General features: G+C 40.9%; 1 protein-coding gene across 3 annotated transcripts in view; it reads right to left on the reverse strand.

Annotated features, from left to right (window-relative positions):
- The window catches only part of Wdr59 (WD repeat domain 59), an 80,376-nt gene that overhangs the window by 17,718 nt on the left and 41,189 nt on the right, over positions 1-21,469 (reverse strand). For 2 of the 3 annotated variants that reach the window (XM_026399274.2, XM_026399273.2), the window contains 8 exons: positions 19,483-19,562; positions 18,366-18,498; positions 18,132-18,256; positions 16,100-16,264; positions 13,469-13,564; positions 13,151-13,307; positions 12,578-12,647; positions 8,040-8,193 (listed from right to left, as the gene is read on the reverse strand). In XM_026399274.2, coding sequence (XP_026255059.1) covers positions 8,040-8,193; positions 12,578-12,647; positions 13,151-13,307; positions 13,469-13,564; positions 16,100-16,264; positions 18,132-18,256; positions 18,366-18,498; positions 19,483-19,562 — 980 coding nt within the window. Of the gene's footprint in view, positions 1-3,309; positions 3,367-8,039; positions 8,194-12,577; positions 12,648-13,150; positions 13,308-13,468; positions 13,565-16,099; positions 16,265-18,131; positions 18,257-18,365; positions 18,499-19,482; positions 19,563-21,469 lie in introns of all 3 variants that reach the window. The other variant, XM_026399275.2, reaches the window with a different exon arrangement.

The following is a 21,469-nucleotide window of genomic DNA, read 5'->3' on the forward strand; positions in this document are numbered from 1 at the left end:
CCCACAGGTCCCACACAACTGACCATCTCAAATAAGACTTAGGGTACTGGATTAAGAAAAAACCTTATGCTAAAAAGATTCCACCTGGAATGGAATATGATCCATCTAATTTGTTCTTCCGAGTTGTTGGAAGGCTTCTAAAATACTGTTGCAGGAAGTCACTCTGGCTCCTTATTATAAAGAGAAAATGAGAAGCACTTGAGCAATCGAGCAACTCAGGATAGTTCATTTAACGACACAGCTTAAATAAATGGAGGCCTCGAGAAGGATCAGGCCTACTAGCTTTTAGAACACACTGAAAATAACCACAATTTCCTGGTTTTTAAAGCAAACAACAACAACACATTATTAATCATATGAGGGCTCATGTGCCAAAAGTGGTTCATTTGCAAGTAGATTAGTTCATTTAGAAACTGACAATGAAACAAGTCCAAGAGTACAAATGTTTGGCTTAGGATTTAAAGTCTTGTCTGTTGTTATTACCATCATGTTAATCCCCACTGGTGGCCTGCTCGCTCTGGGCTGGGCACCTCACTGCAACTCCATGATATAGTGAGGATGTGGGGCTTATTCAAGGTCATGGTCATCTAGCCGAGATTTCAACAGGCCTGTCATTCTTGTTAACTTTTTCCCTCTTCACTGTATATGATTCTAGATTAACCAGGGAAAAAAATTTAAGACCTGGCTAAGATACCTGTTAATAATGTAAATAGTTTGGTCCACTTTTAAATGAATCCATTTCTGCGTGTAAGAAGATTCACATTTGATCCTCGTGACGCCTGCTCCCATATCATCCTTCCACATCAATCCTTCTGCAGTCACTTCTCCTGAGCATCATGACTGCATCTAGCTAAGTCAGAGTAGTCAGCCTGCTGCAGCTCCTGCAGCCACACAGCTTCCAATGGGGCAAGCAGACTCAGAACATGACACTGTTACTTCAGGCTGGATTTCAGTGTCTGCACCTCCAAATCTCCTTTTGTGGATTTGTTAAGACTGAAGAAAACTTGGGAGTTCAAAGAAATGTCTTAGGACTGTTCCCCAATTTGCAGTCTTGTGTTACAAGATCAGTAGAAAGACAGTAATGTGAGTCATCAATAAATACTTGATGAAAATATTGGCAGCGGTCTTTGACAATTTTTTGTAACTATTCTTATTGAATTATGGAAATCATGGTCTGTGTTTCCTGGGACATCTGGAGACACCAGCCCTCGAGGATTTAACTTTGATCTGTACTGGATGAAGAGGAGGTCTTCATAGAACTTCACCCAGTTGCCTCTCAGGCTTCAAAAGAAGGGGCTCCCCCAAATGGGATCCTCCTAATTCCTGCTACCAGGAATCAAGCTGTCAAAGCAATTATGGAACAGTGCTAGTAGTTTTCTTAATCCAGCAAGGAATGACTACAAAACAATGTCAAAAATCCTTAAAAGGCTACAAAATAGTGTTGGTATTGTGTATTTTCAAATTTGTTGACTAAGAGTTTTAAATATGACATATTTCTCTTTCAGCCTACAAGGGTCACTCAGTAATCATGTCTAATGGCCAGTTATTCTGGAGATTTAAATACAAGATTGCCTAAATGACAATATGCTATAATCTCAAATGAGATGTTAATTGGGGCCTTGGGTCCTGGTTGCTCCCTAACAAGAAGATGGACAATTTTTCAGGGTGTTTCTTCCAGGGCCTAAGCAATAAAAAGCATTCCTGCTCCACTCACATTTTCCCTAAGAATGCTTTTCTCCTTAACATCTTACGGGACATTTTAAGAGGCTCTCGACTTAGCAACTGTCAGGTAACAACACATGGATTTCTCCCAGGATTCTTGGGTTTCAGATAACAAAGGCTAAGATGTGGTTACTCTGTCTGGGGTAAGGAAGGGCACTGTGGTGTAAAAGCTCCTGCCCCTCCTGCACTGCTCCAATCTCACTCTGATGGGCTTTAGTGTGGCGACTTCGCTGTGAGGTAGAATTGGTACCTCTGGGAGAAAAGGATTGTGCATTTCTCTTAGGTCTTTTCAATGATCCACCAACACAAAATGCCCTTCCCCACAGATTTCATGAGAAGGGACTGAGGGAAGAGAGACAAAGCAAGACAGACAAAATATTACGTGATGAGCTCCAGGATGTCCCTCTGAACATCCCAGGAAGGTGTTCATGGATTACGGCAAAGAGGACAGAAAAGAAGGGTGGGGGGGGGAGGAGGCACTGGTGCTAATAGCACTGAATGACAACCAATAGCCAGCTCGCGACTGTACCACCAGTGTTACTGCTACAATTGGAGGCAACATCAATGCCAGAAAATGGGTTAAATGTAAAAACAGCCCAAGAATAAGCCACCAACTGCTTCGCAGCAACCCCATCAACAATAAATAATCAGCAGAGTGGGCAGTGAGTCAAAATGAGTTCCTATTTAAAGAGCAGCAGAAACGAGGACTTCTGGAAAATCAGTGGAAATTCAGCAGTTGGGTTGGCTGGAATCGGCTTTTTGAGGAAAGGTGGCCATATTGGTGGCTCCACCTGCAAGTTGTTGGCAGCAGAGGTTGGTACCTGCTAATCCAGCTCCTGATTTCAATAGGTGTTTATGAATAGGCTAAAGGACTGTCCTCTAAACATTCTTTATACCAAACAAAATTTACACAGAGCCTCAAGGCTGCCTTGAGGTCACCTTGGCACTACTGAAACATGAAGGGAATGGGTGAGGAAGACAGAAGAGGGGAGATGGCCAATAGGATGAGTCAGAAAGGAAGAAGGGGAGGGGCATCTGCAGTAGAGGTTTTAATGTTAATGTAAAATACTGAGGCTAAGGGAAAAATTTGTTCCAGATAATTCCTGGAGGATAAAACTAGCTTATGTATCCTGCCAATGAAGCAGGTGGGAAACTTTCCCTCTCAGAACCAGACTGAGACTATGAAAATAGAGACTAAATGGCAGAAGCCTCTTATATCTTCCTCTGCTCCCCACATGCCAAAGGTAGGCTTTTGAAAGCTCCATGGAATTAGACAAAAGCTCCAAGTGAAATCAGGGGAGCTAAAGTCATTTAATCAGGGTTCCGCCCAAGAACCCAGTATTGCTTCATTTGCAAAGGACTCCAGTCGTGACCTGGAAGGTGTTCAGCCACTGGAAACACTGAACTGAACAAGAAGGCAGTCCTCAGTGCCTGACTCCCCAGAGTGTAGGGCTCACTTCTGCTGGTCCCGAAAACCAGCCAGCTGTCATTTCAGGTTCCTCAAAGCCAGGCAGGTGGCATTTTATTCTTGGGCCTTTGGGTAGAGACAGGATTAGTTAAGGAGAGCATTTGCACAGCGCACAGTACCGGGAAGTCGTTAATTGCTTGTATGGACCAACGTCGCCGGGCAGAGCGAGGAGACATCTGTGCGTGAAAACGTTACACCCAGGAGGAGGGAAGAAAAACACCAAGAAAATTAAAAGGGAAAAATATAGAATAAAATGAAAGCTTCCCACACATCTGATGGATTAAAAGGTATATATACTGCAAAACCGGAATTGGAATGACGAACACTTGTCAACCTCAGCACAGCAGGTTTTGGATTTCCTCGCCTCCCCCCACGCCTTCACCTTCCAAGCCCACCTTCGGTTTCATCCATCTTCAGTCACATTTCAGGCATATGGAGGCTAGTGTCAACTCTGACAAAGAAACTACGAGAAGGTCCGAGGTAGGAAGGACTAAGGTCATAGTGCCAGGGAGGAACAGGAGAAGATTCTTCCCCTCTGACAGGTGAGAAGGAGAATGTGTTCAGAGTATATTCTCATTCCCCAAATGGAAGACATTCTCGATAACCAATTTGGGGGAGGGTGTGATTGGGGGGAAGGAGGGAAATGGGTGTCATGACACAGGGACTGCAGGACTATTTTCAGAGCAAGGTCAGGGAGAAGGGAGAGCCCTGGAGAACTGAGGGGAAGGTGGGGAACTAAGCTGAGGAGGAACATTCTTGCTAACAAGAGCACCTGAGCATGGAACTGGGAGCAAATGACACTGATTATGGAGATCTCTAGTTACTCTGCTAACTGAAAGACCTCCCCAGTTATTTATATCAGAGCTATTTTGGTAACATAAACCGAAACGAAGATGAGAGGCTGAGAATTTTTTTTAAAAATGTCTGTAGGGCAACCTAATATTTACCTTAAGTTCTGGGCCTTCTGATTTATTCTAAGCATGCATGACATTTTATCAGCGATTAATAGCTGGTCTACTTGCCAACTTCATTCATGTTAGCATCTCTGTGCTTTCTGAATTCCTATGAAATTTGAGAGGTATTTAGGTCTCTTAACATTTTTAAGTTTTTAGGAGCAATCCTTGGAATTCCATCTGGAGAACACTGGGGGAATATACAATCCAACCTAAGTAGGTCAGGTTGAAAACACAAGAGAAGCAAACAGTCGTTTCTAAATGGCTCTATAAATATCTTTTGCAATCTCAAAAACACCCTGTAGCCAGGTGTGGTGGCGCATGTCTGTATCCCAGCAGCTCAGGAGGCTGAGGCAGGAGGATTGAAAGTTCAAAGCCAGCCTCAGCAACTTAGTAAGGCCTTAAGTAACTCATTGAGACTCTGTGTCTAAATAAAATATAAAAAAGGGCTAGGGATGTGGCTCAGTGGTTAAGTGCCCCTGGATTTGCTTCCCAGGCATACAGAGGCTAATGTCAACACAACTCTGACCAAAAAACTACTCTCTCCACCAAAAAAAACCCTGTAATTCCTTCATTTCTAGGTCATAAAGTTGGCATATTCTTTTTTTTTTTTTTTTTTTGAGATGGGGGTTTCGCCTTGTTGCTGAGGCTAGTCTTAAACTTTTGGTCCTCCTGTCTCAGCCTCCTAAGTAGCTGGGATAATAGGCATACGCCACCATGCCTGGAGCAGGCATATTCTACTCCTTCATTCTCCTTCATTTATTTTATTTTATTTTTTTAGTATCAGGGATTGAACTTAGGGGCACTCACCCACTGAGCCACATCCCCAGCCCTATTTTGTATTTTATTTAGAGATGACAGGGTCTCACAGGGTTGTTTAGCACCTCACTTTTGCTGGAAGTGGCTTTGAACTCGCAATCCTGCCTCAGCCTCCTGAGAGGCTGGGATTACAGGCGTGTGCCACCACACCCGGCCATTCTCCTTCATTTAACACTCTTGTGGTAGAGATCTAAAAGGGAATAAAGGTATGCAGGAGAAAAAATGGGGCACCAAAATATGTGGTAAACCGAAAAGTTTCCAGGACAAAACAATAAAGTGATACTATTTGACAGGTGAAACTAGACTCCTTCGGACTAGAAAATGACCCTCAAGATGCATGGGCCTCTGGTAGGAAGACAAAGCCGCCTATGTAGGACATTGTGGAGTATTCCACTGCTTTAATCCCCCCTCTGACCTATTTAAATAGGATGGACATAAACAAGTGTTGAGAGCCACAGCGAAAGGGCCCCAGCAAACTTCCAGCTGCCAGCTGATGATTGGCTCACAGCGGCCCCAGCAAACTTCTAGCTGCCAACTGATTGGCTCCTCTGCGGTGATGCTCATTGGGCTGTCCCCCCCCCCTTTCAGACCACGGAGCTGCTCATTGGGGGACTTTTTTGGCTCCGCCCATGCGATCCAGCCAATCCGCCTCAAGAACAGGAGGAGTGGGGGAGGTTGAGAGGCTTGTGGGAAGCCGGTGGTGGCAGTTGGGCTCTGAGGGTTTTCCTGAAGAGCTGTGTGGTGCGGTGTGTGTGTGTGTGTTCTAAAGAAAAAAAAGTCCCCCAGTGAGCAGCTCCGTGGTCTGAAAGGGCAGGGAAACAGCCCAATGAGCATCACCGCAGAGGAGCCAATCAGTTGGCAGCTAGAAGTTTGCTGGGGTGGCTGTGAGCCAATCATCAACCGGCAGCTGGAAGTTTGCAGGCAGCTGGAAGTTTGCTGGGGCTGCTGTGAGCCAATCATCAGCCGGCAGCTGGAAGTTTGCTAGCAGCTGGAAGTTTGCTGGGGCCCCTTCGGCTGTGGCTCTCAACAAACAAGCTTCAAGGAAGGTAAGTTTATTTCAAATTCAACACATAATAATGACTTACTCATTCTTGCCTTCTTAAGCTAATATGTTGAACCACACAAAACTATTCTTTAGATCCAAAATGATCAAATATCAGCAATTTCAAATGATTTACCCTAATAATGATTACACATCATCCATTAAAATGTGTTTCCCCTCCCCAGGGCCTCTGAGGGTCTTAAGATGTTCTATTACATGCTTAAGATCTGTGAACTTTTCTATATAATATTTTATACATCAGAATAAAAATTTCCTGTGAAATTATAATCATAGCAACCTCCCATTTTAAATGGTCACTACTTAAAACTTAAATACCACTAACTATGTCAAACAAGGGTACTATAATGGCCCATCTTCTGTGGAGAAGCTGCACAGCAAGAACTCCCCCAAACTGAAATATCACGTTCCATCCTCTATCCCCAGCAGATACTATCTGCTAGTTTGCAGATGCTTTGGTCCCTCTTTATGATAGTGGTGCAGTAAAAAGGGCCAGAGCATTGTAAATAGTAATGTAGGCTTTACCACTACTTCTGCAGGAGGAGAGGTCCCATCTGGGAACAGAGGCTTTCAACACTATCACAAAGTCAAAAATGCTAGTCACTCTACTCTGCCCAATCCCAACCCAAGCATGGTAACACATGGCATAAACTGAGAGGAATTCAGAATCGCCCTGACTAAAAGGTCTCCTCGACCTGGCCCTGATGTCAAAAAAAATTCTCACCTATAGCTCAGTGGGAGAGTGCTTGCTTTGCATGTAGGAGGCTGGGTTTGATCCCTAGCACTACAAAAATAAATAAGAGTCACATTTATTTAACCATGAGTTTATATGGCTTGTATGGCAATAAAATGTCTCGTTCTAAGCAATTTATCAAATCATCTATCCAATTACATGCTAACTTGTAAAAAAAAGAGCTAAGAATTTTTAATGTAAAGAGCTGGGGGAAGACATAGTTTGGAAGATGTTCCAGGGAAGTCTGTGCCAGCCAGGAGCTGTGTGGAAGGGGACTGTAGAAAGCTGGACAGGAGGCAATAGAAAGTCATTTTCCCTATTTAACTGAGTGGTTTACCTAGGACTGGTCAGATCAGTTGCTGCCATTTGTTTCAGTCACAAGTAACCCTGAGACTAGTTAAAGGCAGAGCTGGTCAGGCTAGCAGTACAAGACAACGGTGGACAGTATCCTGCAATTGGCGTGAAGGCACTTCTAATACCTGATAGAAATTCATTTTTTTATATTTAAAGTTATTAAATTTTTTTAAAAAGCAACTTTTAGTTAGAGACAATTCACTATTTCTCATGTTAGTGGGGGAAAACAACAAAGAATTCCTAAGCACTGAGTTTATGCAGTAGCTCAGTGATAACTCTTTACCACATCATGTCATCAGCTAAAGCCTGTCATGCCAGATTCTCAATCTGACAACCCCAAAAGAGTTCTTTTAATCAATTATTCCAAAGTTCTGCCACCATTCTCTCCACTGTTGTTACCCAAGGTTCTTGCCAGCACAAGAAGAACTGCTTTCAGGACAGTGAGTTCCTTAAGAACTCCAGAACGTAAGGATAAGATCAGGTGGATTTTGGATAAACCAATGTATTCCATTGGGAACTTAAATGTATTTTTAGCAGAAGAACCTTTTAGAGATGAACTTTAAAACTCTCACAACTGTGAAATTCCCACTATGTCAGATTCCAAGCCTTCAGAACATCCCTTAATCTGTTGACAAACATCAGAATACCAACAAAGACTGGAAGCTTAATTATTCTAACTGAAATAATAGGGATCAACTCAATGAATGGGGAATCCAAGGACTGGGTTAAATAGGGAGTGAAGAACACGGACTGTAAGTACAATGACCCCTCCCTCCACCTTACAGTCAACGGAAAGGAGCAAAGCAATGGCCTTTAAACAAACTATGAGCGTGAGAGCTATAAAGGACTACTAACTTGGCTGCGGTGGGCAGGCAAACAGAACGATCCAGGAGAAGGGGAAGAAACAAAGGCCATGGCTCTGTCACTTACCCGCTCCTTGTAGTAGAAGGAGCTGATGGAAACCTGCTCTTTCTCGCTGCGTGTAGGGCTCCCGCTATATAAGCGAAGGTTCCCAGGGGCCTCTGTGCGGATCTTCATTGGTGCGATCAAGCCAGTATGATAAGCAGACAAGGCGGAGAGAGATCTGCAGTTGACAAAGAGAATTATCTACACTGGCTGTTTTTTTTTTTCCCCCATATTTGTAAGTAGTGCTATGCATAGCACTTGCCAAAACCAAGAGGAACAGACATGGGAAGAAAAAGGAAAATTCCAAAAAAACAAAAGAACCAAGCAAAACTTTTAGAGCTGAAAATGCTTTATCTGCACAAGCACAGGATACTACCATGATTGTATACACAGAAAACTCAAAGCTTTAAATAACTAGAACTAATTAGTAAATTTAGATTCAAGATCAACTTATTAAAAATATACTGTATTTCCATATATTAGAAACATCTAGAAAATAAACAATTTTTAAAATTTTATTTACAATAGCATTAAAACACAACAAATACTTAGGAACAAACTTAGTTTTTAAAAAATGTGCATTAGAAATGTGAAGCAGCAGGCATCACAATACCAGACCTTAAACTATACTACAGAGCAATAGTAACAAAAATGGCATGGTACTGGCACCAAAACAGACATGAAGACCAATGGTACAGAATAGAGAACACAGAGACAAACCCACATAAATACGGTTATCTCATACTAGACAAAGGTGTCAAAAACATACATTGGAGAAAAGACAGCCTCTTCAACAAACTGAAAATCCATATGCAGCAAAATGAAATTAAACTTCTATGTCTCACCAAGCACAAAAGTCAACTCAAAGTGGATCAAGGACCTAGGAATTAGACTAGAAACCCTGCACCTAACAGAAGAAAAAATAGGCCCAAATCTTCATCATGTCAGATTAGACCCTGATTTCCTTAATAAGACTCCTAAAGCACAAGAAGTAAAATTAAGAATCAATAAATGAGATGGATTCAAACTAAAAAGCTTCTTTCCAGCAAAAGAAACAATCAATGATGTGAAAATCAGTGATGTGAAGAGACAGCCTACAGAGTGGGAGAACACCTTACCACACACACATCAGATAGAGCACTAATCTCCAGGATATATAAAGAACTCAGAAGACTTAATACCAAAAATCAAACAATCCAATCAATAAATAGGCTAAGGAACTGAACAGACACTCTCAGAAGAAAATATACAAGTGATCAACAAATATATGAAAAAGCATTCAATATCTTTAGTAATTAGAGAAATGCAAATAAAAACTACTCTAAGATTTCATCTCACTCCAGTGAGAATGTCAGTTATCAAGAATACAAGCAATAATAAGTGTTGGTGAGAATGTGGGGAAAAAGGGACACTCATACATTGCTGGTGGGACTGCAAATTGGTGCAACCACTTCGGAAAGCAGTATGGAGATTCCTCAGAAAACTTTGAATCCAACTTCCATTTGACCCAGCTATCCCACTCCTTCGTCTATACCCAAAGGACTTAAAATCAGCATACTATAGTGACACAGCCACACCAATGTTTATAGCAGCTGAATTCACAATAGCTAAACTGGAACCAACCTAGATGCCCATCAATAGATGAATGGATAAAGAAACTGAGGTATATATACACAATGGAATATTATTCAGTATTAAAAGAGAATAAAATCATGGCATGTGCAGGTAAATGGATGGAGTTGGAGAATATCATGCTAAACGAAGTGAGCCAATCCCAGAAAACTAAAGGTCAAATGTTTTCTCTGATTAGTGGATGCTGATCTATAATTGAGGATGGGGAGCTTGGAAAGAATGGAGGAACTTTGGATTGGGCAAAGGGGAGGGTGAGGATGGGTTATGAGGGCAGGAAAGATGGTGGAATGAGATGGACATCATTATCCTAGGTACATGTATGACTACACGAATGGTACATCTCTATACCATGAACAACCAGAGAATTGAAATGTTGTGTTCCATTTGTGTATGATGAATTGAAATGCACTCTGCTGTAATATGCACCTAAGTAGAACAAATAAAAAATAATAATTTTTTAAAAAGATGTCAGTTTTCTCTAAACTCATCTAAAGAGTTAATACAATCCCAATCAAAATATAAGCAAGGTTCTGTTGGTTTTTTTTTTAAAGAAACTAAGCTAATGTTATAATTTTGTGAAAATGTAAGAAGACCTATAATAACCAACAAAAAAACTAAACAAGAATAATAAACTTGGAGGACTCTTGCCATCCGGTGTGAAGACTCTACACAAAGCTACATCATGAGTATAGTGTTAGCATAAGGAGAGACAAAGCGACCACTGAAGGAAAAGACAGTCCAAAAACTGACCACAGATAGGTTGTCCGTTGATTTTCACCAAAGGTATCAATACCAACAAAGAAAGCTTTACACAGGTAGTGCCAGAACAACCACTTCTCTCTACTGAACAAAACAAACTTTGACCCTTACCCATCATCCACACCAAAAAAATGAGAGATGGATCACAGATATTAAATAAGGAATTTAAAACTGTAAACTTTTCAAAAGAAAACAAGAGAAGGATATTTTTGTGACCTTGGGGTAGGGAAAGATTTTTTTGATGAAACACAAAAATCACTAACAAAGTAAAAAAGTAATAACCTGGGCATCATCGAAATAGAACACTGCTATTCTTTGAAAACCATTAAGGAAGGAGAAAGACAAGCCACAGAGGAGGAAAAAAATCAATAAACACTTCCAGCAAAGGATCTGCAACCAAAATAGACAAGCACCACAAATAAATAAGAAATACAGTCAAGGGAAAAAGTGCGTGATACCTGAAGAGGCACCTGGCAAGAGAAGATGGTTAGTAAGTACATAAATGCTGCTCGGCATCATTAGTTGTCATCATGGAAATGTAAATTAAAACCAGGAGATAATATTTCATGCCCATCACAACCACTGAAGTTGAAGAGATTAGCAATGCAAAGTTTTAGAGAGATGGTAGAGCAATAAACGCTCTGAACACCACTAATGTGAGGGCAAAATGACACAACCACTGTGCACCAACTTTCTGGTAATTTCTAATAAAATTAAACATACACCTATCTTATGATCAGCAATTCCACTCCTTGGGCATAGAAACTAATACTTGTGTTCATAAAAAGGACAGTACATAATGGCCCCAAACTGGAAATACTCCAAATATTCAAGAATAGGGGAACAACCTATATCATGTTCATAAAATCCAATTACTGACAGAGGCAACCACGTGGGTCAATTTTAGTATCACTAAGTCAAGCAACGTAAGCTGGCCATAAAACAGTGCGTGTGTACCTCAATAACCTTTAGGAACAGACAAAACTCAACTATGATGATAGAAGCCAGGACAGTGGTTTCCTCTGGGCAACAAGAAACTGGGAAAAGGAATTGGGAATTTGAGGGGCAAGGACAATGCTTCACATCTTAATGTGTGTACTGATAATTATATTTCAATAAAGTACTGCTGGCTGAAAATGTTCCTATAGAACATGTGATCCAAAGTCCAGGTACAGATCTTCACTGTGACCCTCTGAAAGGAGGTCACTTTTCTGGTCTAACCTTCCCAATATGGAATCTAATGTAAGGCAAATTCCCTGGTTACTTAACCTCCAGTTCTTATGGGTCAAGAAGATCTCATCTGCCTGGATTAGTGTGGAGCCTGGCACTTTCCCAGTTCAGCAGAGGCATCTGTTCACACACTGCTTCGTGATTCTTCCTAACTGTGCTGAGCTAACGATACTGTGTGTTCTGCGTTACCCTGGTCACTGCTCTGCAGAACCAGAAGTCTATTGTATGATCTTAAAGTTTAAAAAAACATTGGTCACAACAGGAAACATAGTCTGAGCACTCCCCATGTACTGGCAGTGTTTTCAAAGGCCTTAAAGGGACTTGCTAGTTTAGGCTCCAGAGGAAAGTGCTATCAGCATCTCCACAGGACCGCTGAAGAAACTAAAACAGTCTAGATAAGCTGCCTGAGCTCAGTGAACCACACAGGGATCCCCCTAGTTCATGGAAAAAGAAAGGAAGGGCTTTCAAACTTGAACCTAAAGCTTCTGCATTGTTTTGAGTTTTCCCAACATACTCCTTATATAACTTATTAAAATTACATGTATTCTGATAATGTTAGACATGGTGTATCAGTGTTGTGGGACTACAGGTGATCTTTATGTTGTTTTTTTTTTTTCAGTTTAACAGTAAATCAAATACCAAAAATTTTAATATAATAATAAAGTAATAACAATAGGGAAAACATATATTAACAAAGGATTTGCCTTGTTTCGGCAATAGTTTTCATGAAGCTGCCCCTTCATGTAGTTTGGCAACCTTATAGCAGAAATCTCAGCTTTTCTGCATTTAATGAACCAACATCTTTCTTGAATGAATCTTACAATGGGAGTTTACTGAAGAACTAAAACAAACTGTCCAAAGCCAGAGTCAGTGGTCCTTCCCATATTTCTGCCCACTTCTGGCCCCCTGGATATAGACGTAAAAGCATCTTCTAGACTCACCTGGGAGTGGGTTCTGTTGGAGACACTGCTCGATGCATTGTCATGGGCCTTGTGAAATACACCAGGTAACCTGACAAAGGAGACAGCACATGCGCACGTCAGTGGGAAGTGCCAAGACAGGACTGGGCAATCTGTTTTTCTGTCTCAATATACCTGAGGGATAAGACAGATTTTTAAAAATTGCAAAGGCTAATGCTACAGTGACTCTGCATAGGCCCAAAGGTGAGAATCTCCAGGATCTAGGACGGATGGGATATATGTGGACTGGATCAAGTCTCCACAGATGCTTTACATTCCCTACAGGGGACTTATCCTCTGTTAAGAATCAGGGCTCTAAACTAGACTCAAATCCAAGTTCATCAGAATGAAACAAATGAAGACTCCAACTCTGGTGGGATATACTCACAGAAACTAATGTGGCCTCATAGTATAAAATACTACTACAAAGAAGTTCTGAGTTCTTAGGAAATGAAAACAAAGAAGCCTTTTCTAAGGCAGATGTTCATATAGAATACATGACACTCTTGGCTGTATTCCCTTGAAATCTAGAATCAGCAAGTCACAGAGACCAACCTGCTCCACAGAACCTGGCCCCAGAAGTCCTAGGAAAGGGAATATTGGCATCCTGGTATGACCCATAGGCCGTGGTCACCCGCGCAAAAGTTGGCAAAGGTGGTGTGACAGAGTTTGGGAGCGCAAACGGGTTGCTAGAAGCACTGTCTTCTTGGTTCTGAAATTTAAAAATCAACAAACTAAAAACCACAGCCTGTCTTAGAGCTGAGTTACAAAACAGGGGTATGACATTAGAAAGTCAGGGAGCCCAGGATTTTAGGAGAAGATATGAAACAAGACACCAAAGCCTAGGTCGATACACAATTTCATGTTTCCCACCACAAAAGACTCAAGGCAGGAGACGAGCTGGCGCAGGCAGGGCTCCAAACAGCTCTGGTTGCGTTTCACTTTTTGCAGGGAAGTGTCCTTCAGGATCTAGAAAAGGCCCAGAACACAGTCAGGAAGAGCATCCCATTTCTCCCGCTTGGCTTTACTCTACAAAGTGGGCAGAAGCATGATGGTTGCAGGACTGAGGTCTGGTTAGGTCTAAGGTTTCCAGGGCAATGCACTTATCTTCCACAGCCCTCAAGGAGAAGGACTGGGTCCTGAACCTCCTAGGGAAGCCTTTCCTTGGCCCAGGAGGCCGGCCACACACACACTGGTTCTAGCATGACAATAGCTATTTTTTCTTTCTAGTGAATTCAGGCTCTTTGATCTCTCCTGACCCCACCTCCTTCATGAGAAATCTCAGCACCTTGGAAGTGATACCCACTGGGCTGGACTAAAAATGGCTCTGAGAAAAATAGCCAGAGGGGAACAGATTTCTCCTCAGCAGAAATTATAATGTGTTTTTATTTTTTTGTTCTTTAAAGTGATAAATCCTACTATTTTAAGATGCATGCCACAGATGTGAACTGACACCCACAATGAAGACAGGCCTATGAACTAGACCCATTGTCCCTACCACCTGAAATGTGCCTCGTCCAAACTCAGAGGCACTGTAAAACTCACAGTGAATGTTGGTACAGAAAAAAGTGTAAAATATCCCAATAAGTTGATGTTGATTATACGTTGATATGATAATATTTTGGATGTGCTAGATTAGATTAAAATATTATTAAAATTAACCCACTGCTTCTTTTAGTTTTTCTTATGTGGCTATTGGAAAATTTTGAAATTACATGTGGCTTGCATTAACACTGCTATTAGCATTGAATTAGACCTTTAAATTTGACACTTCTCATTTTAAGCCTATCATTTTATACTGACACACATATATATGTATATATGTATATGTATATATGTATATGTATATATATGTGTGTCAGTATAAAATGATATATGTATATGTATATATATATATGTACTTTTTTTGTCCAAACTAGGCAATGAAATATTCAGAATCCAAGTTTAAAATGACAAATACCACAAAATCTGAATAATTAGCATTTCAGAGATCTTTAAGCCACTTAAAAAACGTCTGATTACACATGATACCACAATAGGATGGAACTATCAAATGCATATGATCCAAAATGGGTAAAGATAAGCAATGTTCAGGTCAGCGTGGGCTTATGAGGACACTTCAGTTCCTTCACTTGTCACACTGCTCAAACTGAGGAATGTTTGCCATCACCTGACTCCTAGCACTTTCTGAGAGGTTCTGCCTGATTAGATCTCACTGACACATAGAGTTGAAGACCAACTGCCAGGTTGTGCCACCTGCAACCACATACTGCTGTCCTTCACACACCTTGCCTGTGCAGCTAGACAGTTTATCTCCAAGCTAACCCTGGTTCCTTCTATGGGATGGAAAATATTTTAATCTATACACATTATTTTAATTAATATTTTAATCTATACACATTATTATCTGATTATCAAATATCTTTTAGCTTCAGAATGTCTTACCTATTTCTAGATAAACAGAACTCCAGGGTTCTTAACCTAAGATTAGTGCATAGCTTTGATGATCTCTGTGAGATTACATGCAATTCATATCCTAGTATTCAATATTTCTGAAGTTATATGCAAAATCTGTGCAAATTATTCTGAAGAAGGATCTATTGTCTTCATTAGACATCCAAAGGACATCCATGATTCAGAAAAGATTAAAAATCACTGCTCCAGGGACTGGGGTTGTAGCCCAGTGGTAGGACACTTGCTCAGCACATGGGAGGCAATGGATCTGAGCCTCAGCACCACATAAAATAAATAAATAAGATAAAAATACTGTGTTCATCTACAACTAAAAATATTTTTTTAAAAATCACTGCTCTCGGGGGCTGGGGATGTGGCTCAAGCGGTAGCGCGCTCGCCTAGCATGCGTGCGGCCCGGGTTCGATCCTCAGCAGCACCACATACCAACAAAGATGTTGTGTCCGCCAAGAACTAAGAAAATAAATAAATAAATGTTTAAAAAAAAAAAAAAATCACTGCTCTAACATATAAGAGGAAAGGAGGGGTAAGACAAGATAATACAAATGGAAGAAATGATTTACAGTAGAAGGGGTAGAGAGAGAAAAGGGGAGGAGAGGGGAGGGGAGGGGGGATAATAGAAAATAGGACAGACAGCAGAATACATCAGACACTAGAAAGGCAATATGTCAATCAATGGAAGGGTAACTGATGTGATTCAGCAATCTGTATACGGGGTAAAATTGGGAGTTCATAACCCACTTGAACCAAACCGTGTAATATGATGTATTAAGAACTATGTAATATTTTGAAAGACCAATAATAAAAAAAAAAAAAATTAAACATCAAAAAAAAAAAAAAAAAATCACTGCTCTAACATTGTCTACGCAAAGTGATAGGCCAGTGTGTTGCTAATACCACAGCATGCAGGGGACAGGCGGCTTCCAAATCTTTGAGTTCCACTTAACTTCCCTACTCAGCACAGACACTGATGCACACAGCAGAGCTCTTGTCTTACAGAAGCAAAGAAAATTTGGGAACCCAGATCCCCACCTTTAGCAGCTTAGCTTTCATGGTCGATGTGATGGTTGTGGGGTTAATAAACTGGAAGGAAGGGGCGGCATTGTTGGGGTACTGAGCTGGGAACTTCACCAGCATCTTGACACGGTGGCTGCTGCAATGCGCGGACACCGTGCAGCTCCTATCTGCAGCGTCCATCTGCAAGACACAGACCCACAACTTCTTAGCAGGCAAACTGCAAGGTTTTCAGATGTAAATGAACATTTATTTTTATTTCTTTTTTTCGTTTTTTTCTGCGGTGTGGGGATCAAACCCAGGGCCCTACACAAGCTAATCAGGCTCTCTTCCTACTACTGAGCTATACCCCCAGCAAGATGCAGTTAGATGTAAATAAGCTACCTGAATGTTCCACATTCCTGATAAAGGGAGACAGTCCACAAAGACAAATGAGTTTGGAAACAACCTGTTTTCAAAATAGATTTTAAAATCTTAGTACTGCCTTAATGAATTCAAAGTATTTTTACTTAAAAAGCTTCGACCCAAAGCTTTGAGGTTAACTAAAGCTTGTTGGATTTACTTTGAGATGAGAAAATAAAGCAGGAAGAAGTTAAAATGAATAACCTGATTCAACATAGAAAGCACTCTAACCTGGGCATGATGACCACACCTGTAATCCCTGCTACTCAGGAGGCTAAGGCAGGAGAATTGCAAGTTCATGACCAGCCTGGGCAACTTAGTGAGGCCTTGTCTCAAAAATAAAAATAAAAAGGGCTTGGGATGTTGCTCAGTGGCAGAGTGCCTCAGTGGTAGGGTTCAATCCCCAGTATCACAAAACAAAACAAAACAAAACAAAACAGTATTTCTTAGAAAATCCATAGACATAGAGCAGATGAATGGCTGCCAGGGCTGGAGAGAGGGCCAATGGAGGTGACCGTTAATGGTTACAGGAAGTTTTTTTCAGGATGATGAAAATATTCTGGAAATAGACAGTGGTGAAAGGTTGCACAACTTTGTGACTACACTAAAAACCACTAATCACATACTTTAAAAAGGCAAATTGTGTGATATGTGAATTATATCTCATAATTTTTAAGACGTACTCCTGAGGAAAAGTACCAAGACCTCCTTCTTAAACCAGATCACTAGGTTAGCCACACTGTTCTTCACTGGGCCAAAGGGAGTATATGAGTGGAGCTGATGGGGATGGCCAATTAATCAAAACATCCTTTAGATCTGTTGATTTCTTGTGCTGCCAACTAAAGAAGGCAGCCAGAAAGCAGTGAAAAGAGCCAAATACATGGGAAATCTAGAGTTGGATTCCAACATTATATCTTCCACCAAATAGCTGCTGACCTTGGACAAATCATTCATCTCTGGTGTCTTGATTTCCTCATTTGTAAAGTGAGGTAAAACCACTCATTACAGAATGGTTTTAAAGGTCAAGTGAGATAATTATGTAACAACACATCTTTCTGCCTACAGTTAACTAAATCTGGGCAAAAGAAAAACCAATCAAGCTTTAAAACTGCTTCCTGGATACTCAGTTCTCTGAAGAAAGAGTTTCAATATCTGTCTAAAAGGAAAAGGGTAAATTGGTCCAAGTGCTAAGTAGTGAAGAGGTTTGCGTGGCCCTTTTACTCTGAATGTAAATCACCAAGGAAAGGACCAGCTTGTAAGAGAAGGGAATACAGCACAGCACAGCACTGCACAAAGGGCTGGGAGAGTCAGGAGGTTTGGCTTCCAAGGTCAGCTGTGCCCTTAACTTCCCAGTGACTCCTGGAGCAAGCACCCATGTATAGTAAAAGGAGGTACTGGACCAACAGAGGAGGTGCTAAGGTACATGACTTCTGCTCATTTTAGGAGAAAAGAACAGGATCAGAAAAAGAGTTTGTATTTGTGAAATACCTACATCTTTAGAAAACCCAGAAATTAAGCAAGGAGTAGAGAGTTTTAACTGTAAGAACAGAAAAGCTATCTGCCAGCTAAAATCATAGTTGAAATAGTTTCCACCCCCACAAACATCCATCAGCAAGCATGAGGCACTGTTCAGTAAGCTACAACTTACCTCTACATTGACATTCCGGATTTGCACGTTGATCAAGGAGAACTCCTGTTGCAGAGTCTGAGGCAGACCCAGCTGATCTGACTTCCTCTCTTCCAGGAGACTGCTAGGGGGATCTTCCTTAACCACTGGCAGAAAAGATGGTCAGTGTTGGAAAATATTTTTGATGAGTAGGTTCTGGAGTATTTACTGTACAATTTGTGGCCCCTCCCCTAAGACATCAGTCTGACACATTACCTTCTTCCTCTCCATGGCTTGAGTTATGCTGGTGATCTGAATCTTGAGTGTGCAGGGTCTTCTCTGGTTCTGGCAGAAGAGAAATGCTCTCAATGAACTCATCAACACCATCTAATATGTCATTGGCACAGAGCTGCAACAAAGGGTAGAAGATGAGGGACCAAAGGATCAGTGGAAATGATCAGTCTGCCTGGCTAAGAGCTCTGATTTAAAAATGGGACTTATACAGGATAGATGTGTCAGCGAAGAACTGGTAGAATCAAAATAGTTTGTGACCATCACCAACTCCCCCTGGTTAAATACACAGGATAACACCCTATTATTCTACTCCAGACATTAAGAGTTTATGAAAGGCTCAGAGAAAATTAAATTCCAATAATGGAGTTATTCAACTAATCCATAATGATAACCTCAAAGCATCTGAGCAAATGACACCTTTTGGAGAAAATAGGTTGAAAAGGCAATAATGTGATGGGACCAGGCCAAAATGCTCAACAATGATTTTATTCTAAGCAATATTACAAAATTTCCATTAGTTCTATGCAAAGTGGTGTTCCAGGTGCATGGAGGATGCAATACCAGTCAGGCACATTTCTTCCCACCAAGGGATTAAGCCACTGAAGGAGGAAAAGAGAGCCCCATGACAAGGCAGAATTGAATTGAGTCACAAGAGCAATTCATGCCAGTTACCACTGTGGTTTATGTAACAAACAAATATCACGTTTGAAAAAGACTGGAAATAGCTTCATAGAAAAGGCTGTGTTGATGGAAGAAAGGACTCTGAATGCCCGCAGAGAACAAGGGTAGGCTTCTTAGCCCATTAAAGACAATGAAATGAAGCCAATGGCCACTTGCTCAGTGTGTACCCACCCTATCTTGTACTAGGACAAGAGGAAAAAAATACTGACAGGCTCTTCAGCCTCAAAGTGCTAAACACTTTAGTTCTTAAAGATCTCAAAGCCAGTATGGCATGTATAAACCATTCAGCCAACAAGTCATGTGTGTGAGGTGTATATCATGTATCCTCTACCTTCACAAATACTGGAAGAAACTTCTGCTGTTGTTAACTTTCTAGTTTATCCAGCTATACACCTCCACAAAAGCACTGAATACATACCCTTTGCATCTGGTAATCCACTCGCCACATTCTCAAAGTCTGATCCCGGGACCATGTAACCAGTTGGTAGTCCTTGGAACCTAGAAATCACCAAATAAAAATCATAAACTAGGCATGGTGACACATGTTTATAATCCCAGTGACTTGGGAGGCTGAGGCAAAAAGATCACAAGTTTAAAACTAGCCTCAGCAACTTAGCAAGGCCCTAAGTAACTTAGTGAGACCCTGTATCAAAATTAAAAAATAAAAAGGGCTGGGGATGTGACTCAGTGGTTAAGCACCTCTGGGTTCAATCCCTGATACCCCCCCCCACCAAAAAAAGAATCCTAAAAATACTTCTGAATTTGACATCTGTTTTCTTATAGGTCACAATAGAATGAAATTCATTCATAGGTATATAGTACAAATAAATATTTACTACACATTTCCTCTACACCAGGACTGTTTAGGCAGCAGAACAATAGCATGAGTAAAATAAACTCTATCATTAGAGATCTCACATTACAACCATGGAAAAAGTAAATAAATATGTAATAAAATGGTAGTGCTAACTGCATAAAAAAAAAAAACATAGAATAAGAGGACAGAGAGAGATTTATTTTTAGAGAGGCCTCCCTAAGGAAGTCCCATTTCAGCAGACACTTAAATGAAGTGAAATAATAACTGGCAAATTAGCAGTTGGAGATGATGCTGAGATTTAATGTCACACTAAACTTTCACCTCTGCAAGTATTCTTCCTTTTATATTATAGGCCCCGTGGGAGCTGGGGGTGAATATAGTTTTTGTAAAAATTGATTGTTTTAAATGCATGATAACATCTTACTATTCAAAAGAATTTTTTTGGTAAAGTGACACATCTCTTAAAAAAATGAATAATCAATTTTTAATTTTCTTAATTGACTGAATCAGATTTTCACATATCAAGTCTGGTCCAGAAGAAATTATTCCAAAAAGGTTCAGGGTCCTTTTTGAAAGATCAGAACACTCAGGGTAATTATGCAGCATTTAGAATCTCCTCCATGGCTAACTAAAGAACGCAAAGAATCCAGAAATAATTTCATCTAGCTCTCTCACTTTATGGATGGAGAAACTGAAGCACGGTATGTCCAAGGTAATAGGGTGGGGGAGCAATAAAACATGGCTCAATTCTCTTCCTTGTAAGTTCCTTTTCTGTGCCACTCCCTTCAACCAAAAACTCATTCCCCTGGGCACATCTAACAAGATAGCAACTACTCTGAACTTCCGTGGAGTTCCACCATCTAGTCTCATGTTGATGGTCATCAATTTTCTGACCCTACAACCAGCCTCTCTGCATGCTCCTGACTAAGGAAAAGATAAGCCAAAGTGCTCTGTAAACCAGCTCTTCTATCTGTACCTTCTACCCCATTCCCACCCCGCTGCCAAAAGGTCCTGCTAGCTCACTGACTTCCTTTCTCGCATCTTCTCCCTGACTTCAAAGAGAGAGGCAGGAGGCTCCACCAGCAGGCTCATTTCACTCTTTGCCTTTGAAGGTAGCAAAACTGGTTCCTGCTGCCTGTTTATGGCACCTCAAGATCTGGCTCCCCGACTCAAACTGCTTTGGCATTCCCCTCTTAATGATCACACGACTTCCTTTTCATTGAACTAAAATGCTTTTCTCCTACTCTGCATTTTGACCCTTCAGCAATACCCACAGTCAATGCCTACCACTTCCTCCAGGATGCATCCTTTGCCCTTGGCCACAACATCTGATTCTCTTCCTACCTCTTTTTTTTTTTTTTTTTTTGAAGGGAGGAGATAATTTTTTTTATACCTTTGTTTTATTTATTCATTTTTATGTGGTGCTGAGGATCAAACCCAGGGCCTTGCACGTGCTAGGCAAGCCCACTGAGCCACAACCCCAGCCCTTCCTACCTCTTTGAGAGATCCTTCCTCTCAGAGAAAATCAAAATCAAAGCATGAGGTGATTCAATAAAAACTGACTAAGAAGACAGCAGTAGAAATAAAT

Source organism: Urocitellus parryii, chromosome 15 (assembly GCF_045843805.1).
Source record: "Urocitellus parryii isolate mUroPar1 chromosome 15, mUroPar1.hap1, whole genome shotgun sequence".
In the NCBI taxonomy this organism is placed as follows: domain Eukaryota; kingdom Metazoa; phylum Chordata; class Mammalia; order Rodentia; family Sciuridae; genus Urocitellus; species Urocitellus parryii.